Source organism: Lagopus leucura, unplaced genomic scaffold, assembly GCF_019238085.1.
Source record: "Lagopus leucura isolate 7727_CA_CO unplaced genomic scaffold, USGS_WTPT01 Super-Scaffold_100002, whole genome shotgun sequence".
NCBI lineage: Eukaryota > Metazoa > Chordata > Aves > Galliformes > Phasianidae > Lagopus > Lagopus leucura.
Genome location: NW_024962263.1, coordinates 69,173,552 through 69,193,053, shown reverse-complemented (window position 1 = coordinate 69,193,053; position 19,502 = coordinate 69,173,552). Strand labels below are relative to the sequence as shown.

Genomic DNA, 19,502 nt, shown 5'->3' with positions numbered 1-19,502 from the left:
ACATCAGAAGCGAGAAAGTAAGAATGAGAAAGTGAGACAGAACGAGCAGTTGAAAACAGAGCAGTGCATCTGTGACTATTTCAAAATACTGTTCAAGCAGCAGAATTCATACATGGATGCTTGTTGCTAAACAGTTCAGTGACTTGCCATTGTAGGTATCACACACCCCAAATTCAGCAATAGCATACTAAATGATACAATCACTTTAAGTTTACAACGGTGACCAAAAGCACCTTTCCAACATGAGCTAGCACAAAGCTCATGCCCAAAGATGATGGGGCTGAAAATACAGTTGTCAGTCAGCAGAGGACTTGTGAGAACACGTGTGAATTCCAGCCAGAACTGTTGACAGAGGACAGGAAATGCCATTTTTCAAGCAGTGTTTGAAGAGCTGACTTCAGTTTATGCTCACTGTAGCCTTCCCTCTTTTAAGGAGCAAAGAAAACTCAGCCAACCAAACAGAAAAATCACAGGAAATATTTATAAGGTGTTGTTACACAACATTTCTTCTATGCCAGTGCTGTTGTAACAGCATACAGAATCAGCTTCCACCAGGACAACACTATTTGCCTTTTCAATATTTTTTAGGGTGCAGTTCAGCAATGCAAGCACCAGGTCTGCATTTACAAAATGTGTGCTCATCCCCACAGGCAACTAGATAGTATACTTAAGCATCTGTGTGCACGTGCAAGGCCTTGTACACACAGTTGCAAGTATAAAACAGGCTCTCACCTTTCAAAACCACACTACTTATCGCATCCAAGCCATCAGACTTCCAACCTCTTGCTTTGGTATTGAATTGACAGAAAATTTACAATGCCACTCTTCAGCCTTACACAGACTGACTTATTAATCAAAACAATAAAAAAGAAACAAGAAGATCCAAAGAAATCTACAAATACATTCATCAATATGCAGCACACCACAATAAAGACAATACATGGAAGTGAATGACAACCAGGTACTTTCAGGAAAGCTTTAAAGTCTTCCTATCATTTTTCTCATGTAACATTTAATGTTACCGTGTCAATGATTAAATAGCAGCTTCTAAGTTACCTCTGAAGTTGTACGCTTGCTTTGATTGAAAAAGGGAGGGGAACAAAGGGCCTCTGAGGAATTCAGCAGCAACACAGTTAAGTGCATTGAAAACGTCGATTTGTGGCACATAGGAATTCATGGCTTACACAGGATACTTTTTTCCTATTTACAGTATCATACACTTGTATAAAGCCTTTGCTGCGTTTTCTTCAGTATTTATTCTGTGGCAAATCACAGTAACTTAATCATGCAACAAGAAAACCTCAGTCTCTTTTGCAGATTAATGACTAATGGGTATTAGCTTACTTAAGCTACATACTTCTACGAAGTCTGTGAGTCCCAAAATCTAATTGGCACAAACCCATTTTGATAATTTAATACAGGAACAGATTGTTCTTGATTGTTTACCTCTTGACTTAATGTCTGTTCGCACATGATGCATTATCCACTTTGCCAGACATCAGAATTAATGTTTCAAAACAACAACAAACAAAAAACCCAGCACCTGCACGAAAGAGTCCTTTGCTGTTGGGTATCTGACTGCAAGACAGAAAATACCAAATCAACTGTGGTATATCACAGTAACATCATGCTACCTCTCAGATGTCAAAGACTACGGAGTCTTTGCAAATAACTGTTTATGGAAGTAATAAGCAACTTAACTTCAGCAGAAAAACTGCCTTATCATCAGGCCTGATACATCAGAGCCTTCAAAGCAGTTTCTGCTCTCAGTCTGAAGAAGCTGGGATTTCTTGGTTCCAGCTGAGGCAGAGGCAAATTAAAGGAGATTCGAAAGAAACACTGAACACAAGATGACACAGCTAAAAGAATGACTTGAAAATGCAAAATTAAGTACTGCAGTAAAAACAACTAAATGACATAACTGAGTGTAAGAGGCATGGCCCTCCCTCTCTACTTTGCAATAGGTTTTATCTAAGTATTTAACAGAGCTTGAAGAAATAAGAGTATGTAACAGTCAAGCAAATGGACAACACAAAACTAGAAAGTCATATTTAAAGGGCAATTTCACATCCTTTACAAGAAATCTGGACCCATTTCTTAGTTGGTAAAGCATTGTCCCCAAGTGTGGAGAGCCTTTAACTAAAAGCAAGCAGCTGGATATGAGTACAGAAATGTAAAATATTTAAGGAATCCCTTCTAGAAAAGTTCTGAGACTGAGAAAGGCTGGCAGTTGCTTTTAGTCAAAAGGATTGCATATTCTTTTAGACAACAACAAAAACACAGTGAAATAAAACAATCCCATCGACCATGCAAACTGATTATCAGCTTACTATCCTTTGTGTTTATGTCCTCAACTAAGATATTAAAAACTTGCAACACCTGAACACAAAACAGGGCGTACCTGCTATGACAAGATTATGTTCTTTCCAGCATACTTGCCACTAGCTTTTGTTGCCACATGCTGAAGAAACTAGATTTATATCAGTGAATGGCAAGTATCAACAGGCAATGATTTGCACAACACTGGTGGCTCCGTCATGACCATCCTTAACAACTTTTTTAAAATTTAAAATCAATCTTCCATTTGGAAACTCAGAGCTAAATCTGAATTTCTTTGTCATCTCGTGGTAGAATATCTTCAGACATCATTCTTACTTCTTGCCAATTCCATTTGTTACTTTCGATCTGGAGTGTCGATTCCTCCTTCGAGACGAATGGCTTTCACTATTGACTGGATGTTTTGGTGGGCTGTTGTCAGCACCTGCTGAGAAATACACACTTTTTGACTATCTGACATCAGTAAGTTCTTGTCCAAAAGACAATAAAGTTTTCTAGAGCTGGTGAGGAATAATAAGGAATAACTCAAGCTAATATAAACTGGCTGGTACTTGTACTCCATCTAGTGGCCTAGTAAAAAAAAACTTAAAGATTTCTGTAAAATTCCTCATCCTACAAGAAATTTTAGAACTTTTCTATAACAAAATATAGCAGGCCAACATCATCTATTTTAAATGACATCAAAGTACTGATCTCCACACTGTTACTGCTGGCAGGCATTGCTATTAGAAATTATGAGCTACAAAGTCACAGATCCTTTGAGAGAACATTTCCTGTTTCCAGTCTTTCATATGACAGCCCATATGTGACTGTGAAAAAGCAAAGGGAAACAGGGACTGGAACATGAAAGAGGCTGAAGCTTGCAGTTAATGAAGAAACAAAGTTAGAAAATATATGTAATTGCTTGGCTAGATTTGTTCAGCAATGTGAGAGAGACTTTTTGGCTGCAAACAATTTAACTCCATATAAAAATCCATAAATTCACAAAGCTGTGAATAAGTTAATATTAGCATCTAGAAAAGTTGCATCTGCACATATAAAAAGAAGCTCTGATGTGGGTGCTTTTCAATGTATGATACACATGATGCATAGGTATTTTAATGTCACAAGTACAACTGGAACATAAGCTCTGACAAGTAAGTTTCAGATATGAAGTTTGATTATTTTTTTTTTCCAATATGCAAGCCCACAGTAACAAGTAAAACAAGGAGTTAAGTAACTTAACTGGGCTGTAGGGTTGGGAAAAGATGTCAGACAAATGGGTTGTCTTTGCTTAGTACAGAGGAAGCTATTTATGACAAGATCATAAGCTCCAGGCCAAGTTCTTGACTGACTTAACAAGGAAAAATAACAGCATAATCCACATTCACATGTTTAAAATCAAACATGCAATGCTCAAGTAGAAAACTCATTCTGAACAGTTCTTAAATACATAATGTTCTAAAACTACAAGAACGATGTATTATAGCAGCACAAAAATGTAACTACTTCATGAAAAAATAAATACAATTGCAAGAGTTGGAAGAAAAAAGGCCGTAAAGCCAAATAGCTTTGCAGAAGATTTATCTGTATAGCTCCTGCAGGCTCGTTAAGGAAGTCCAGTTGTCTCCAAGTTTCTCAAGTTTCACTTCCTAATGCTAAGCATTAATGCTACCACTTTGAGAATATACGTGCAAGAGTGCCAATACCTTTACTGAATTTAGAATGAAGCCAGGAAGCATCTGGACTGTACGGGCTGTCTTCACTTTCTGATAAGGTCTGTGAAAAACAAGAGGGAGATGTGTCATTAGGATGCTGGTTCTGGAAATCACTGCTTCTCCACTTCACAGTCAGACTCACAAATTTACACCATGGCAGATGTCCTGACAAATCCTGATACAGCCTGTACTTAGGACCTTTCCCTTCCTAGTTAGGAGACACAACGTAGATGATACAATAACAATTCACTACTTGTCACGTAATCTGTTGTGAAATCAAGTGTTCTTGCTATTCTCCTTGCATACCACCTGTACAGTGGGAATGTTAATGAACTACTCATCTCTGAATTCTATGACAAAATCACAGCTTAAATTTGAGAGCCTAAGAGCATTCTTTAAAAACCACAGTTTAATCTGGCATCTGTTCAAGGCTCACTGAATTCAGAGCTCTTTCTATTGACTTCAGTTAGACTCTGGACTGTCCTCCTCTCTCCCACATATGCCAGCTCTGGTAAAGAATTCTAACACCTAATTAGGTATAAAACAAAAACAGGCTTTCCAGTAAAATACCTTTTCTCGGTGGCCATAGTATTCTGCGTACCAAACCATGCCATATAAACACAGGAAAGTTGTAAAGGCCTAAAAAAACAAGGAAGGAGAAAAATTTAAAAAAAAAAAGTTTTTTTTTTTTTGCCCAAACTCTTTGCTACTTCAAGATCTTAAAGTGTGTTTAAAAACTGTTTTGGACATTGTGCTCAGGACATGACTTAGCAGAGGGTTGTTAGAGTTAGGGTAGTATGGTTAGGTTGTGGTTGGACTCGATGATTTAGGTCTGTTCCAGCCTGAGCGATTCTATGATGTTTGAGCTCCTGGACATTCCAAAGCTGGAGACTTTCATGACCATGAGACCATAAGAATACATACATAGAGATAACTTGCATACATGACCTGGTACAAACACCATAATCAGGCAGTTGACAGACAGTCGTAGGTATGGACCAGAGCAATCAGTCTAGGAGAAAAGAATTCCCCTTTTCCTTGCTCCATACTTCATGCTGCCTTTCACATTTGGTTTTGTGGTGTTGATATGGGCAGCAATTCAGTACTTCTCCTCTGAAGTCTTTGGAACAAAATCATCATGCTAAATAATAGAAAATAAATTCCAGTTCACTACCACCTGTTTAAAGCTGCATTCCCATTTAGAAGGAAGAAGTGTTTATTGGTTATTTTTCAGTGACAATAATATGTTTGACATAGGATTTACAAGACTGGCGTGACCAGCACACATTATAAAATGGGCATCTCATGCTGCATTTGCACTAATCACAATGAAATACAGAAGGCAGAGTTTGCCTGATAAGGCAGGGTTTATGCAGTTGTAAGACTTCAGTGTGAAACATGTTACTCATCAGTGTTAGTCATTAACTCCCGCTCCTCTCCAAAGGGCACCACTGGAAGCATCTCCAAAATTATCTTCAACTGAACTGCCATTTTCTCTCATGAAGACAAGCTCTCAAACTAGAGTTGGTCTCACTGTTAAGTACCAATACAGTGGCTACATTATGTTCTGTTGAGAACTGTGAGAAAAAAGTTATTCTAGCCCCTCCATAATGTGTTCTAAATGACTTTGAATTTGCTTTTCCTAGGATGTGCATAAAGTTCTTTACTAGCATTTCCCCCCAGTGACCCCCTGCTGCCAATTTAGTACTTTTGATGCTTTCACCATACCTACATTTCACAAAAGAATTCTCACTTACCACACAGAGAAGCCAAAACACAACATACAGTATTTGTGTTTTGGAGAAAAGATCCTGTCCAAATTTTATGCACACAATAGCTTCAAGGAAAGCAATAACCCTGTGGGTAAAGGAAAGAGAGAGGGGGGGATTATAAAAAAAAATAATAATAATAATAAAAATATTTCACTCGTTCACAACCCAGACTCAAGACTGCCAGCTCTAAACAACAGCTACATTCTGGTTAGCACACAGCTCCCCTATGACCACATGAAATGGAAGACTCAAAAATCTATTTTTTATTCTTTACTTTTCTTCGGCATAAACAGCCCACAAAAAGTGACCATCTAGCAGTACAGAATTCCATAACTCTGTGCTTGCACAAGGAGCAAGCAGGAGTGTATGCCAATAGCAGAGAATTTCTGTTTATACCAACCACTGCGCCTCATCCCTTACCAGATAAAAAAGTCTTTCCCATGCTGAACAACCAACAGGTTCCCTGTTTGTGAAGTAAAACTGTTTCAGATATTTCTTGACAGGACACAAATTTGCTACAGTTCTAATTAGACTCCTTTGCTCACTTCAGATGGATTTTAATGAGAAAAATAACATTGGTGAGTATTAGATGTTCTCTGAGAACCTGCATATTTATTCTGGTTTCTGTGTAAAGCCAGGTCCACACTAAGTACCAGAGGATTTATGAAGAAAACTGCAATACTTACTTCCCTATCTGGCATTGTAAGAATCAAAACAAGTGTCTCCAGGTCTCTCTCATCACTAGAAATTTACATTTTTGAGGCTCAGAGCTATGGAGCCCTGTATACCATGTGGTATGGAATGAGGGGGCTATGGATGCAGGCCAAGCAGATGCCAAGAACAGCCAGTAGACCCCAGATCTTCCATGAAAGAGGAGGAAAATTACACCAGCTGCACAAAAGCTACAAGTTGCTGAAGTGCATATTGGTAAAAACTAGAGAATTGTGTTACTTTGTTTAGTCACCAGCTTTTTTTCTTTCTTAGTTTTATACTGCTCTTACTGACACAGCCACAGTAGTGGGAAAAGAAAGAGCACCACCAGGACACAGACACAGAAGGGTATGACATACTTGAAGGCATAAACAAATTGGAGGCTATGTTCAAGGACTCAAAAAATGATACAGCTGTTTCTGCTGTATTTATATATTATTTCCTTGATTCTTACTAAGAACACTTGTCCTAAATGCATTATACAACTGGTCAATTATGTACAATATCAATACAAGAAATAGGAGATTAGAACACAGAAGAATGCTAACAGAGGAAGGTGTAGCACTCCTCTGAAGGCTGATGACAATACTCACATCACTGATTCCTGGGTTGAAGAACTGAATATCTAAGTTTGTATTTGTTGAAATCTTTCAACATCCAAAAATTTACTGTCTTTTTAAAGGATTTACCTTAACGAAAATGATGCCATTTCCAGTAGACACACTGCACTGGAATTGTTCATGCCTTGCATTACTTACTGTCCATCTGCCAGCAAGTGATGCTGTATAGTACTGTTAAGCTACAGAGCACTGTTTAACATGAATGCAAAGCACTGCTCTTCATTAATTAGGCATGTGAAAATTCAATCTGTGACTTTGGAACCATCTCTTGACTACCACAGGTACAAAATATTCTATATGTGTGCTTTTAATCATTTCAAAAATGATACTCAGCGTAGTTAAACTACTAGATGAGTGCTGTTTTCCCTGCAAGCATCTTGATGTCGCTCTTTTTGCTAACAGACTACAGCAACAAGCAGTATGAAGAGTACTTGCTCCGTGCACACTTTGCACAATTAGATCAGACTGTCAACAAATATTTAATAACAGTTCCTATGATGCAATATTTGACTCTGTTTGCTGACAAATTACACTAATTTGCTCAGGGAGAGCTTTAAGCCGAGGCTGATACGCTTACCATACTCCTTAATGATTTTCCAGAGATTACACATTAAACATTAGAATCTTGTTTCCCTTTATCTTACAAAGGATTAACTTCACATCTATTCATATTTCTTTCTTAATTGCACAGAACTTTCAAACTCTTCTTTCCAAATTATTAAATAGTTTAAACCTGTAGTTTACCACCTGTAGTTGAGAACTGACATGTTTATATGTACTGAAATGATTTGATCCATATTTCAGAAAAATGTCTGTGTTCAAATTCAAACATCTGAAATGCTAGTTCAGCTGCTCTTTAACTACTAAGATGCTTATGCACAAACAGAGCAAGTTTATTTGGTTCTAATTGTAAATTAAGTAGTCATATTAACCGTATGATTGATGAGTTATCTTCAGTGCTAAAGCACCATACGTACAAGAACCAGGACAGGTTACACTGCAATGATTGAGGGACATGGTTTAGTGGGAGCTACTGGGAATAGGTGAACGGTTGGACTGGATGATCTTGAAGGTCTTTTCCAATCTTGGTGATTCTATGATTCTATGATTAGCACAAAAAATGCTACTGGGGATTATGCATGTTACAATCTCTATCAATCATAACACATGTTCCAAGGAGGAGGATCCTCTGCAGGTAAGTAGAGGCATACAGAAAATATTACTAACTCCTATAGAGCAATAAAGCTAAACAAGACCAGAACATGACTACCTTGTGGAAATCCAGTGGAAGTTATGACCATGAGCTGAACACAGTAATGGATCCATCGAGGAAGATGGTAATTCAGTGAAAGAAATCAGAATTTAGGTTCATCCAAACTCAAGGAGACACGTGTCACATTCTCCATTGTACATTTAAAACAAGATTAGAAATCCCTTTAACTGAACTTCAGCATGTTCTGCTCTCATCTCAATTAACTGTTGCAAAAGGGGTACTGCATACGATGGTGCATCTGAAAACCAACCTGCTGACTCAACACTTTCTGAAACACTGAGACTAACGGTAAAGGTGAGAAAGTTTGCCAAAGCACTGTCTCTACATAAGATCTGAACGTTTTATGGATCACTGAAGTGCTATTCTAAAACAGCAACAGCTTCTATAAAGCACAAAAATGACAACTGAAGACACAGTAATCTTGATGATAATAAAACAGCTGTTTTAATTTACAATCACCGCAATCAGAAAAGTTTCTTGACTAGTTTTTTTAAAATATATATTTCTTTTACAAGACTTAAGATTCCTTATGCTTGCCAATTTGTAGGTTTACAAATCAGAGACCAAACCAGACACTACTATGTTGCTTATTTACTAGAAGCAACCAGAAGTTACGGTGCAACAACAGCATACACTTCTGGTTTCAAGAAGGGTCTGCTCTCGTCAAGCCATCTAGAGAAGGATATTCTCACCAAAAGCAATCTTGCCAACTCTTCATTTAAAGATCTCCAAGAGATGGCAAAAGAAATCACAGACAGAGTAACCAATGTTCAGATTATCCTTCTTTCCCCTCTTTGAGAACAGCACAGGCATTTTTGACAACTGTGGCTTTTTTGACCATCTTTTATTGCAATTACTTGAACAATGTATTGGAGCAATGTCCACCTTGGCAGCCAAGAAAGTGTTACTCTAATGACAGGAAGGCAGTAAGTGCAAAAGCTTTATCCTTCTCATCTATCTGAGAATATGGACAGCAAGGCCAATGCTACTCTGAAAGAGGCTTGCCTTATCCAGCAGTTTCCAGTTTTCCCTTCTGTTTTTCTCCTTACTCTTTCCATCACTTCCCATTTCAATATCTCTAAATCCAGAATTTTCTTTTCCTCTGAACTAGCATGAAGAAAATCTCTCTGTATTCTTCTTTATACTACAAAGAACAGAAGATAGACACTGGCTTTACCAAAAACCTGTTTCTGTGCTGGAATCGTGCTTAACACCTGTCCAAATTTGAAGTTAGATTGCAGCAAGAAAACTTACCCAAACACCCAGCACTGAGTTCCCACCCTCTTGCACTGTGTATCTGTGAGGTAGGCATAGTATTGCCTGGGAAGGAAAACAGAAGGAAATTCTTCAGTGATGTTAAAAGTTCCCAGAACATTTACATTTAGAAAAGTAGCTTATGTTACAAGTGGATTTGTACTGAAAATGAAGTGCTGATACTTGAATTCACATGCAATCAATCTGGATATCTACCAGATGGCTTCAATTCCAGCAGCAGAGATTATCATACAGATCAAATAGCTTGAAACAACACAGAAAACAATTCTGAGAGCAAGGACTGGGAAATTACCTGAACTAGGTGAGTAAAGCTACAAATCTGTCTCCTGCCTCTCCATTGAATCTCCAGTTCCTTTGGGCAACATACAATAAATAGTCTCAGAAGAATTAGAAAATCCCTTACTTTTTTCACAGTTTCTTTTTAATTTGCAAACAATTGCATTTTCTTGACAGTTGTGTGTTTGAATCTTGTAAGTAACTGAACGTGGCTATGCCACATCCTGGGCCAGTGCTCTAAGCACGTTTTCCTCTCAAGAACAGATTAGAATTTCTCACTCTGCTTCCTTTAAGCTCCTAAACTTCAAGAAGAATTCAGCGGCGAATCCCCCCCCAAAATAAGAACCAGGTTCCTTTTCTCAGTCTCTGATTTCCACTGACAGATAGGGAAGCCAAGCATTATTAACCCAACAATTTTAGGGTTGTTTAAGAAAAAAAGACTTCTACAGACTGTGAAGTACATTAAAATACCTCAAAAAAATCATTATGCAGGAGCTTATAGGACATCTGACATGATTTAATTAGCAGTGCAAAATCCCTGAATATAACTTCTGAGATTACCAGCTATAAAAACCACTGTATTTTATGAATAAAGCAATGCATGTCTGCTATGTAATTGTCAAAAGGTAACAACACTTTACTCATGAATATAAAATTGCTTGACCCTATCTTCAAAACTGGGTGAATTTTATCTTCAGCTATGTCATAGGAAAAAAATTATGAAGACAAAATGAATGCATGACTAAAAGGAGGTTCATGTTTCTACACTTGTTAACAGTGCATATATGCTGTTATGTCATTCAGAATAAGGTAACGTTCTACCTCTTCCTCTCATATGCTAACATTTCCTGTAGACAGCAAAGCAAGGAGCTCAGTTAGAAAAATCAACAGCTCTATTTTCCCTCATCTGCAGTTTTGTGAGCATTTGACTCAACAACTCAGCTACTTTTGCACAGGGTCCTTAAGGATAACATATGCAGATTCTATACAAATGAAAGATGGAACAGAGAGATTCTGCGTTCTCATGGAAACACACGTGTACCTCAATAGCTTACTGGGCAGAAAAGACACTTCAATGAGAAATGAGGGCTACTTTGCTTTTCATGGTAGCGAAAGCATGTACTTTTTTGAAATGTAATGTTGTTATTCACAAATTACACATAGTTCTTAGGGCCTATAAGTTAAGCTACTCTTAAGGTAAGAAGAAATACCATGGGCAACAAAATTACCTTACAGTGGGTGCTGTAATGATTCCTATGAAGAGAATTCTCCCCCAGCTTAAAGGGTGACTCGCTTGGAACACAAAGATATGTTTCAAAAAGAATGTGTTCAACTCAGTCAGCTAAAACAAAAACAAAAAGTCAGACAACAGTTTTTAACCTGCTTAACTTCTAATGATTTACCACCAAAAAAACTGCATAGATTAATATGTTAACTAAAATAGGGAAGAAAAACTGTTTATGCTTCACTGTAAGCATGCTTGTTAGGCTGAGAATTTACAGAGCCTATGACAAATAAGGAATGTGCAAATAAAACACAATTCTCCTCTAGACACCTCTAAGAAAGTATTTGGTCTCTTTCCTGAAACCTGTTAAGGGATCAGACACTAAAGTGCACTGCAGGTGTCTTCTGGAACCTTTCATATTCTAAATCAGATAAGAATGATTAAGACTAATTTGTAAGAGAGACAGAAGAGATCATAAATATATATATAAGTCTATTTAAAATACACTAAACCCTTCCTACCCCATTTCAAAAACTAAACGTGACAAATTAAAAAAGTGGTTTTAGTGAGATCTGTTAGCATTTGCATGACTACATGCTCAAGCACCTGGGTCATATTATAGAGTCTTGCTGGATCACAGCCAGAGTTCTGGGTACCACGGAGCCATCTAATAGTCAATGTGGAAGAAAAAAAAATGAAAAAACCCACAAAAATGGCAGTTTTAAAAACTGTATCAGTTGCAAAGAGAAATCTGATACCCAGTACAACAATCTATAACTTTTTTTTCCTGGGGATTCTGTAATTACACTCCTGAACTATCATGTAACTCTCGTGAACAATGCCCTGACCCGTTCTGTATGATCAATTCATTTAATTGTTTGTTTCAATGATGGACATACACTGCTTTAGAATATCTTCTAGCCAAACTCAGCCAATAAGTAACTGAGCTGATGGCAGCTTTGATTTCACAGAACTCATTTCTTACCTGCCAAATGATCATGAAAAGATAGATTCCAGCCACTCTTTGAAATGAAGACTTCGGGTCAAACCAGCGGACATAGGTCCAGCTGGCTGGGGTGAACTGTAATACAGCCCTTTTGATTTTCCCTGTGGTTGTGTGAATATCCCTAGAAAAAGAGAATGGCTGGAGTTAAAACAAGGAAGATGCAAGGAAGAGAAAGAAAAAAAAAGCAATAGCCATTCTACCATGAAAGGCTGCCCTTCTCAAACTTGAGTCTAAAAGTAAAATTCATCCATCATTCTCTCTGCGAGGGAAAGAGAAACAATCATGATGGTTCTAAAAATGCCCTGGAAAATCTAGAGGATATTTATCCTTATAGTGTACTCCTCCACCCAATGCTTCTTTTTTTCCCCACAGCTCACAGGTATCTGTCCTTCAAAGAGATCAGATTTATTATTTGTTATGCATATAAGAGGCTGGCTCCACAGGTTTGGACATAGTGCACTTACAGCACACACAGCCCTTCCCTTCCTGGTCTCATATTTGAAGCATGACAATCTTTTGGAAAGAAGTGCAATAGCACTGTTACAAGCTAGCAGATGTTTAGATTCCTTTTTGAAAGGGGATGTAAATGGAGGTTCATCTGACAGATGTTATGGTTTTTGCTTTTGATAACATCAATTCACTTAAGTAACAGCACCAAAAGAACAGGAAATTTTAAGAAAAAAAATAGTTCTGCCAAAGATATTCTACTGTTTTAATTCTCAGTGAACTCTAAACTCATTATTCTTTCCAAATGTGGGAAAACTGAATTGAGACTAAAGACTGGATGGCTCTCAGAACAATGTACATATTTGTGAGGGAAGAAAGCAGGACAGAAGTCCTCACAGGGAAAGAAATTGGAAGTCAGGGCTCGAGCTCCTTTTCCTTCTTCAATATCAACTCAAGACACTGACCTTTGGCAAACTATTTCATTTAAACTAGTTTCATCTGTGCTATTGGTAACGTACAGATAACCGTGCTTGACACTTACTGGCAGGGAAGGGGAAGGAAGGGCAAAAACTATGGAAGAAAGCAAACCTGGGAGAGATAAGAATTGAAACTTACTGGGCCAGGAGCTGCCACATGCAAAATATCTTAATTTTGCAACCTGATTTATTTTAGAAGGTTAATAGCAGGGTAAGGCAATTCACAGCAAATGTACAATCAGCCTGATCTCTCTTCTGCATGGATAACTAATGCTGCCAGACCAATGTCTCATCAAGATGAGCACCAGTGTAGTGTTCATTATAAACACTGCATAAGGAGAAAACAATTTCAACCACCTTTGTTCACTGTCTTCTTCAAAGTTTTATTGGTATAAACAATAAACTGAATATGTAAATAACTTCTTTTAACTCAGGATTAATGTCAGTAACTTAGACTGCAAAGGAAAATTATATGTATATAATCATATTTTAAGAATATATGCTCTATAGCAACATTAATTAGATAGGTTTTTAACGCTTAAATTTACAGCCCCGTTAGCACAAGCAGATTGCGTGTTATTTCTATACTACGTGCATACATAAAGACAGTTTGCTTTCCAAAGAACTGAATTTAATATTAAACTAACAATGTTTAATCAAGCTTTAATTTAGACCTACTTGAAGCTGGCCCAGTGATAGGTCCTCATCTCCAAGAAACGACAAACTACCATTCCCAACCAGATGCCACCCCCGTTACAAAGCAGGATGTCCAAAATGACTTGATCCCACCAGCATTCAGCAAAGTTAGGCAGAAGATGCATGAAGAAGAGCTACAGAATACAGCAAAAAGATTTTGGGTGAGGAACAGCATAGAAGTCATATAAATTCATTCTGAAGAACACATTAAAAACGATCAGCTTTTTCATATTTGTCATACCTCAAGGACACAAGCCACAACCACTGCAAATTGATGAGAGCCCTTCCATTGATTCTAAAAGGCCTTGAGTAAGTCCACATAAGACCACAGAGTTCCTTCTCCCCATTCCCTGTTGGGGCTATGCTGTATAAAAGACTGTGTCAGATATAAGGATAGTGTTCAGCTTTCAGCCTCAATGAGGATACACAGAATATTCACAGAAATGAAATGAAGCAAGCAAAATTACTATTTGGTGTTGTTTTCCAGAATAAAGCGGCTGTTTCCTGCTTAAAAAAACAACATTTGTCTTTCCTGCTATTTGAAGTAGTATATTTCTAAACAAGCAGTAAGTTGCAGTAAGTAGAATGGCCCTGTTTTTAAATAACTGTCAACAATAGGGCATTTTGGAATTTAAGACTTAAAACTTCTTCTAACTTCAAAATTCTTTCTTTCACTTATTATTTTTAGGAAATTTAATGACCATAAGAAGATTTAGAGTTTGCCAATAACTCAGACACTACAAGATTTGCTGTAATACTTGATCCAGAACAGCTCAAGCCAATTGAGAGGATATTTAAGTTCCTCTTCCTAGTTAGTCTCTGATATGCACCAACTGTGAAGATAACTATTAAGATACAGGAAAATAGAGCAGAAACAAGCCAACATCACACTAAAAAGCTGCTGGGATTGGGATACATCAAAACATACTCAGGCTTCCCCTACAAAGCATATGAATGATTTACTGCTTTAGCAATTGACTTCCCTCTGAATTTAATCTACGGCTTAACTGAAGACCACACTGAGGCTCCAGTAAGGCAATTAAAAGTATTTGCAGATACATTTGGTAACTTCAAGCTTTTGGTAGTGTGAAGGAGAACTGCCTAGACAGCCAGTTAAGGCAAGACGTAAGCACAATGTACTGTGAGCTAGCAATGGATTCACCTCTACCCATTCATTCGAAAGAAAGTAATTGAATTATTTAGTCCACAAGAAAAAAAAAACAAAAAAAAAACAAAAAAAAACCACAGCAACCCAAAAATTAGAGACTGAAAATATTAGTTGAGGACTGAAAACCAAGACACCCACATGTCAAGCCCCTTGGTATACACACAGAAATGCTTAACAAAGCACGTAAACTAAATAACTCTTTAACTGACAAAACTTGTGCCATGTTTATGGGAGAGTTAACAAATATACACGATCCATGCATCTGTGGAAGATTATTGGTATGATTTTGTAATAGAGTATCTTTGGTTGATAAGTGTAGAAATAAGATATCCCCTCCCAGAAATCAGGTGTGTGAAAAAGAACATGAAGAATGTTCTCTGTACACAGCAAGAATGAACAGAGGTCAATTTATAAAAATTACAGTGACCAGTGTTGAGTTACCCTTCCTTTGAAAACCCTTGTGAAGTGTATCAAAGTAGCTTGGTCTTCTTTGTCAAAGCTACATGAATTTCAACCTGTAGAAAAGAAATTTGTAGCTTTCCTGCAGGAACCAAGCTACACAAGATTGCTCGTTATCTTGCTACAAACAGCTTCCTTTTCATGTTTCAAGCAGATTTAACACCAAAGGGGCACTAGGCTATGAATCTCCATGTGCAATAAACAAGCCAAAGACACCAGAAGTTACAGATAGTGAGGCAGTGAAAAACAGACCACAGGTGTTAGCCAGCCAGTTTCTAAGTGCTTGCTGTTTTCCCAGCACAAGAGATCAAGGACTGCCCGAATCCCAACTTTAATCTGATAGACAGTAGCATGAGCCAAGTGTATCATTTCAGGACGGGGAGCCAGCTGAAAACCATTAAAGCTAATAGGAGATGCACAGCTAAATCCCAATGTAACTGCCCTGATAACTTCTGCAGGTTTCTAGTGACTCTTCTGAATTAACTAATTCATTAAAAATCCATTTGGGTGGCGATAACCCTTCCATATGTTGAACCTTATCCAGCATATTGTCTGATCCAATGATCTGCTTTTCAACAACAGGGAATACTAGACAACCCATGTGGTGTCAAATTGAAGACAACGGTTGTGTGCCTGAACAATAAGAGTGTGTGAAACAACCCCAAATTTAAACTTCTTTTCCAGAGGAAAAAGTAAGTAAAATAATTAGCTAAACTATTCCTTGTGGCTGGGTACTTGTGAAATTCTGATCTTAAACAGCTTCAAAATGACTTGAAAAACATCATCAAATGCCATGGAACAAAAACATTTCTTTGAAAAGGAACTCAGGATATCAACATTTCCAAACCTGAAGTTTAATGTTAGACAACCAGATCCTTATCTGCATCTCTGAATTATAAATGACCTCTATAGCAAACAGATTTTAAAGATTAAATTCAGGTGTTTACATCTGTATCTAGCGCTTTAAGTGTGACATTTTAAACTACATTGTCTCCAAATCTGATTAAAACTAGGCTTTTCTATTTTTGCTCTGAATTGTTCAGTCAAAGAATATAACGAAACAAAACTCACTTTCTCTAGGAACACATCCCTACATTTTAGATGATGCATTCCACCAATCAACCTCTAGGTTACATGCAAATTAGATAATACTTGAAGAAACAAAAAACTATCAATTTGAATTCTCAAAACAAATTCAACAATAAGGACCAGCAATCCAAGCAACAGTCCAGTGATTGACTCAAGTATCAGAATGCTTTTACACCAGAATAGGGTTTAAGTGTCAAAAGCCAACCACCTTAACTATATACTTGGGAGAACTGCTGTAAAGCTGGATAACAAACAAACAAAATAGTATGTGGTACCCCAAACTATGGCACATGGTTCTATAATAGGTGCGAACTAGTTTAAATCCTGGTTAGAATAACTACATTTTTATGCAAGTGAATATGAATAATCAAGGCTTTGGAGTGTGATGAAAGAAAACAAGTGTGGCTCAGGCCACACAATAGAAAATATCTCACTGCATTATGTCCTGCCATTCTGTACAGACTTCTCCTCATGGGTCTCTCACTCTCCTTGCAACTCCTTTTTGCTGTACAGTACTACAACCTTACAAAATGTTCAAATATTGTTATATTTGGAGCAAGGGGATCAAGACAGTAGATACTGCAAGGCGAAAAGGGTAATACATGATCAAAATCAGAGTATACAAACCAGCACCTGAATTCACAAGGGCGTTGGCTCCTACAGCAGCAGAAAAAGAAAGAGTAGATGGCACCAATACACTGGCTGAGATTTCCCCCCTTTCAGATAAGAGTAAGCCTCCTTTTAGGTAACAGAAAGCCATCACTTACCTAAAGCCCAGATGCAACTGCACTAATTGCTTGGCATCTAGTTGATAAGGCTTAAAATATACATTTATACTGAGAATTAGTATGCCATCATTCTAGTAACAGTCATGTTTTCCCCCAGAACAACTGAAGTCCCACACATTTCCTTATACTTGAGATAAATGAGTGACCTACCTCAGTGAGCTCCCAGGTGATGCTAATAGTCCAACACAGGCCATAGCTGCGGATCAGTAAAGCCTTCATTGCCCAGCCCCAGAAGTGCCCAAAAGCAAATATATCAAAGTGGCTGAGGATTCTCTCCCAGGTGATAACATGGCAGTTCACAGCATACTCCTGTTAAAGACAGGATATAAAAAAACAAAAAGCCTTCGGTGAATAGACAAATGCAGAAATGCTAGAATGAAGTAACTACTTTCTATCCAGTGCAACAAGCCTGACATTGTAAAGATATTATTCCCCTTTTTTCTCCTAAACTCTGTGGGAAAGCTTGCAGTGTTACCACACAGTTCCAATTTGAAGAGAGAGAACAGACCATGCTTGGAGGAGCATATATTTCTTATGTAACAAAGGAACAGCAGGAACAATAAAATCAATAATAATAAATAATGAAGCAGGAATAATGAAATCAATAATAAAAGCAGCAGTACTTGAAAAAACAGATTCTTTGCTTTTCTTTGGGAGTTCTAATTTGCAATAACCACCTTTCCCTGTTGTCACGCTGTCTGGTAGTCAGAAATTGGTGGCTAATTCTCACCAGTTTGAGACGCTAAGATATTAATCTCAATATTCACTTGGCTATCTTTTTGTCTTACTTTCCTTACTCAATTTGCAAGAACGTATTCATACTGAGAAGGTTCAGTCATAGGACTGAAGGGAAAAAAACAACAATCAAAGTAAATTTACAACTGTCCTGTCACAGATGAGCTCACACAAAAAAAACCTCTTCTTTCCAACCCTCCTAAAATACACATTGCCATCTGCAGGTGACAAAACAACACTGCTCAGTGCTGCTGAATTAAAGGATTCAGCTTCAGGCCCAAACCATGATCAAGTTGAAAAAGAACTGATAGATACATAATTAAATCCTGGTCTCCGTGAGGACAAGAACACAATTTCACACAAATATATTGCCCATCTCTTACGCTCCCTGTCAAGAGGCAGCTAGGTCCACTATGAAACCATAAATGCTTCTTGCTGGTGGTGCTCCCTGATGTTAGGGAATGACACTGCTTCTTGCAGATGCCAGTGCTGTTCATCGTTCAGAGAAAGGTGTGCCACCTGTCCTAAAGATGGCAAAGCTGTAGCTTTATCACAGATACCCAGAGATTTGAAACTTATTTGCTGCATTCCGAGTACAACACCGAGTACAATTCCGAGTATAACACCCTGGCATAGAGCTGGACAAATCCACATGTAGATAGCAGCTCTGGTACATTTCTTTTTCTTTATACTCATACACATACAGAGAAAAATATCCAGGTTCAAATCCCAGGAAACTCTGAGTTGACACGTCTTGGTCTACATATACACACAACACTTAGGGCCATAAAAGTAATTTCAGAAAAAAACCTTATTCTTCATGCCCTGGTATACAGATTACTCAAGAAAACTTTTCTGCTTTTATTTTTATGCTGTCCCATATCTTTTCAACTGCACCTCTGCTAGTCATACAGTGAAATGTGTTTAACTTCCTTTTATTCTCAAGTACAGCATGTGTTCTTCCTTTTATTCTGCCAGTACAGCAGAAGAGACCAAGCTGCAGCCTTCGTTATTGTTGCAAATTTACTCCAACTTTCTTTAAGTGATCATATCAGGATCAATAGCAGAGTCAAGTTTTTGCCACTACAGCCAGGACACCAGCTGTACGGTAATTTGGCAACAGTACTACTACTAGTCCTCCTCTGACCTGAATTATTTCTAGCTCAAGTGACAGGAGTGCCAGGTGAGCCTGGCTTATGAACAGGCTCTACATATCAGCTCCCTTTTGTTGCTCAGCAACATCACAAACCCCCATGCACATGCTGCATTTAGGAATGTGCCCTCCCAGCACCCTAGCAGCAAGCTGTCCATGCCTCACCACCACCACATATCCTGCAAACCAAAGTCACAGTCAGTCTCTGGATCTTACAGCTGCACAGTATACTGCAGTAATACTGCAGATTAACTGAGGTGCAACATCTGAAGCATTCAGTTTTCCACAGAAGGAGCTCA

The 19,502-nt window shown here is 37.9% G+C and overlaps 1 protein-coding gene across 2 annotated transcripts in view; it reads right to left on the bottom strand.

The window, feature by feature from the left end:
- Positions 1-881: 881 nt before the first annotated feature.
- The window catches only part of PTDSS1 (phosphatidylserine synthase 1), a 28,100-nt gene continuing 9,479 nt past the window's right edge, over positions 882-19,502 (bottom strand). Inside the window, exons 5-13 of one of the 2 annotated variants that reach the window (XM_042869691.1) lie at positions 17,466-17,624; positions 13,794-13,945; positions 12,172-12,313; positions 11,191-11,303; positions 9,665-9,730; positions 5,792-5,891; positions 4,605-4,673; positions 4,026-4,095; positions 882-2,764 (exon numbers count right to left, since the gene is read on the bottom strand). In XM_042869691.1, coding sequence (XP_042725625.1) covers positions 2,652-2,764; positions 4,026-4,095; positions 4,605-4,673; positions 5,792-5,891; positions 9,665-9,730; positions 11,191-11,303; positions 12,172-12,313; positions 13,794-13,945; positions 17,466-17,624 — 984 coding nt within the window. In that variant the 3' untranslated portion in view covers positions 882-2,651. The remainder of the gene's footprint in view (positions 2,765-4,025; positions 4,096-4,604; positions 4,674-5,791; positions 5,892-9,664; positions 9,731-11,190; positions 11,304-12,171; positions 12,314-13,793; positions 13,946-17,465; positions 17,625-19,502) is intronic. The other variant, XM_042869692.1, reaches the window with a different exon arrangement.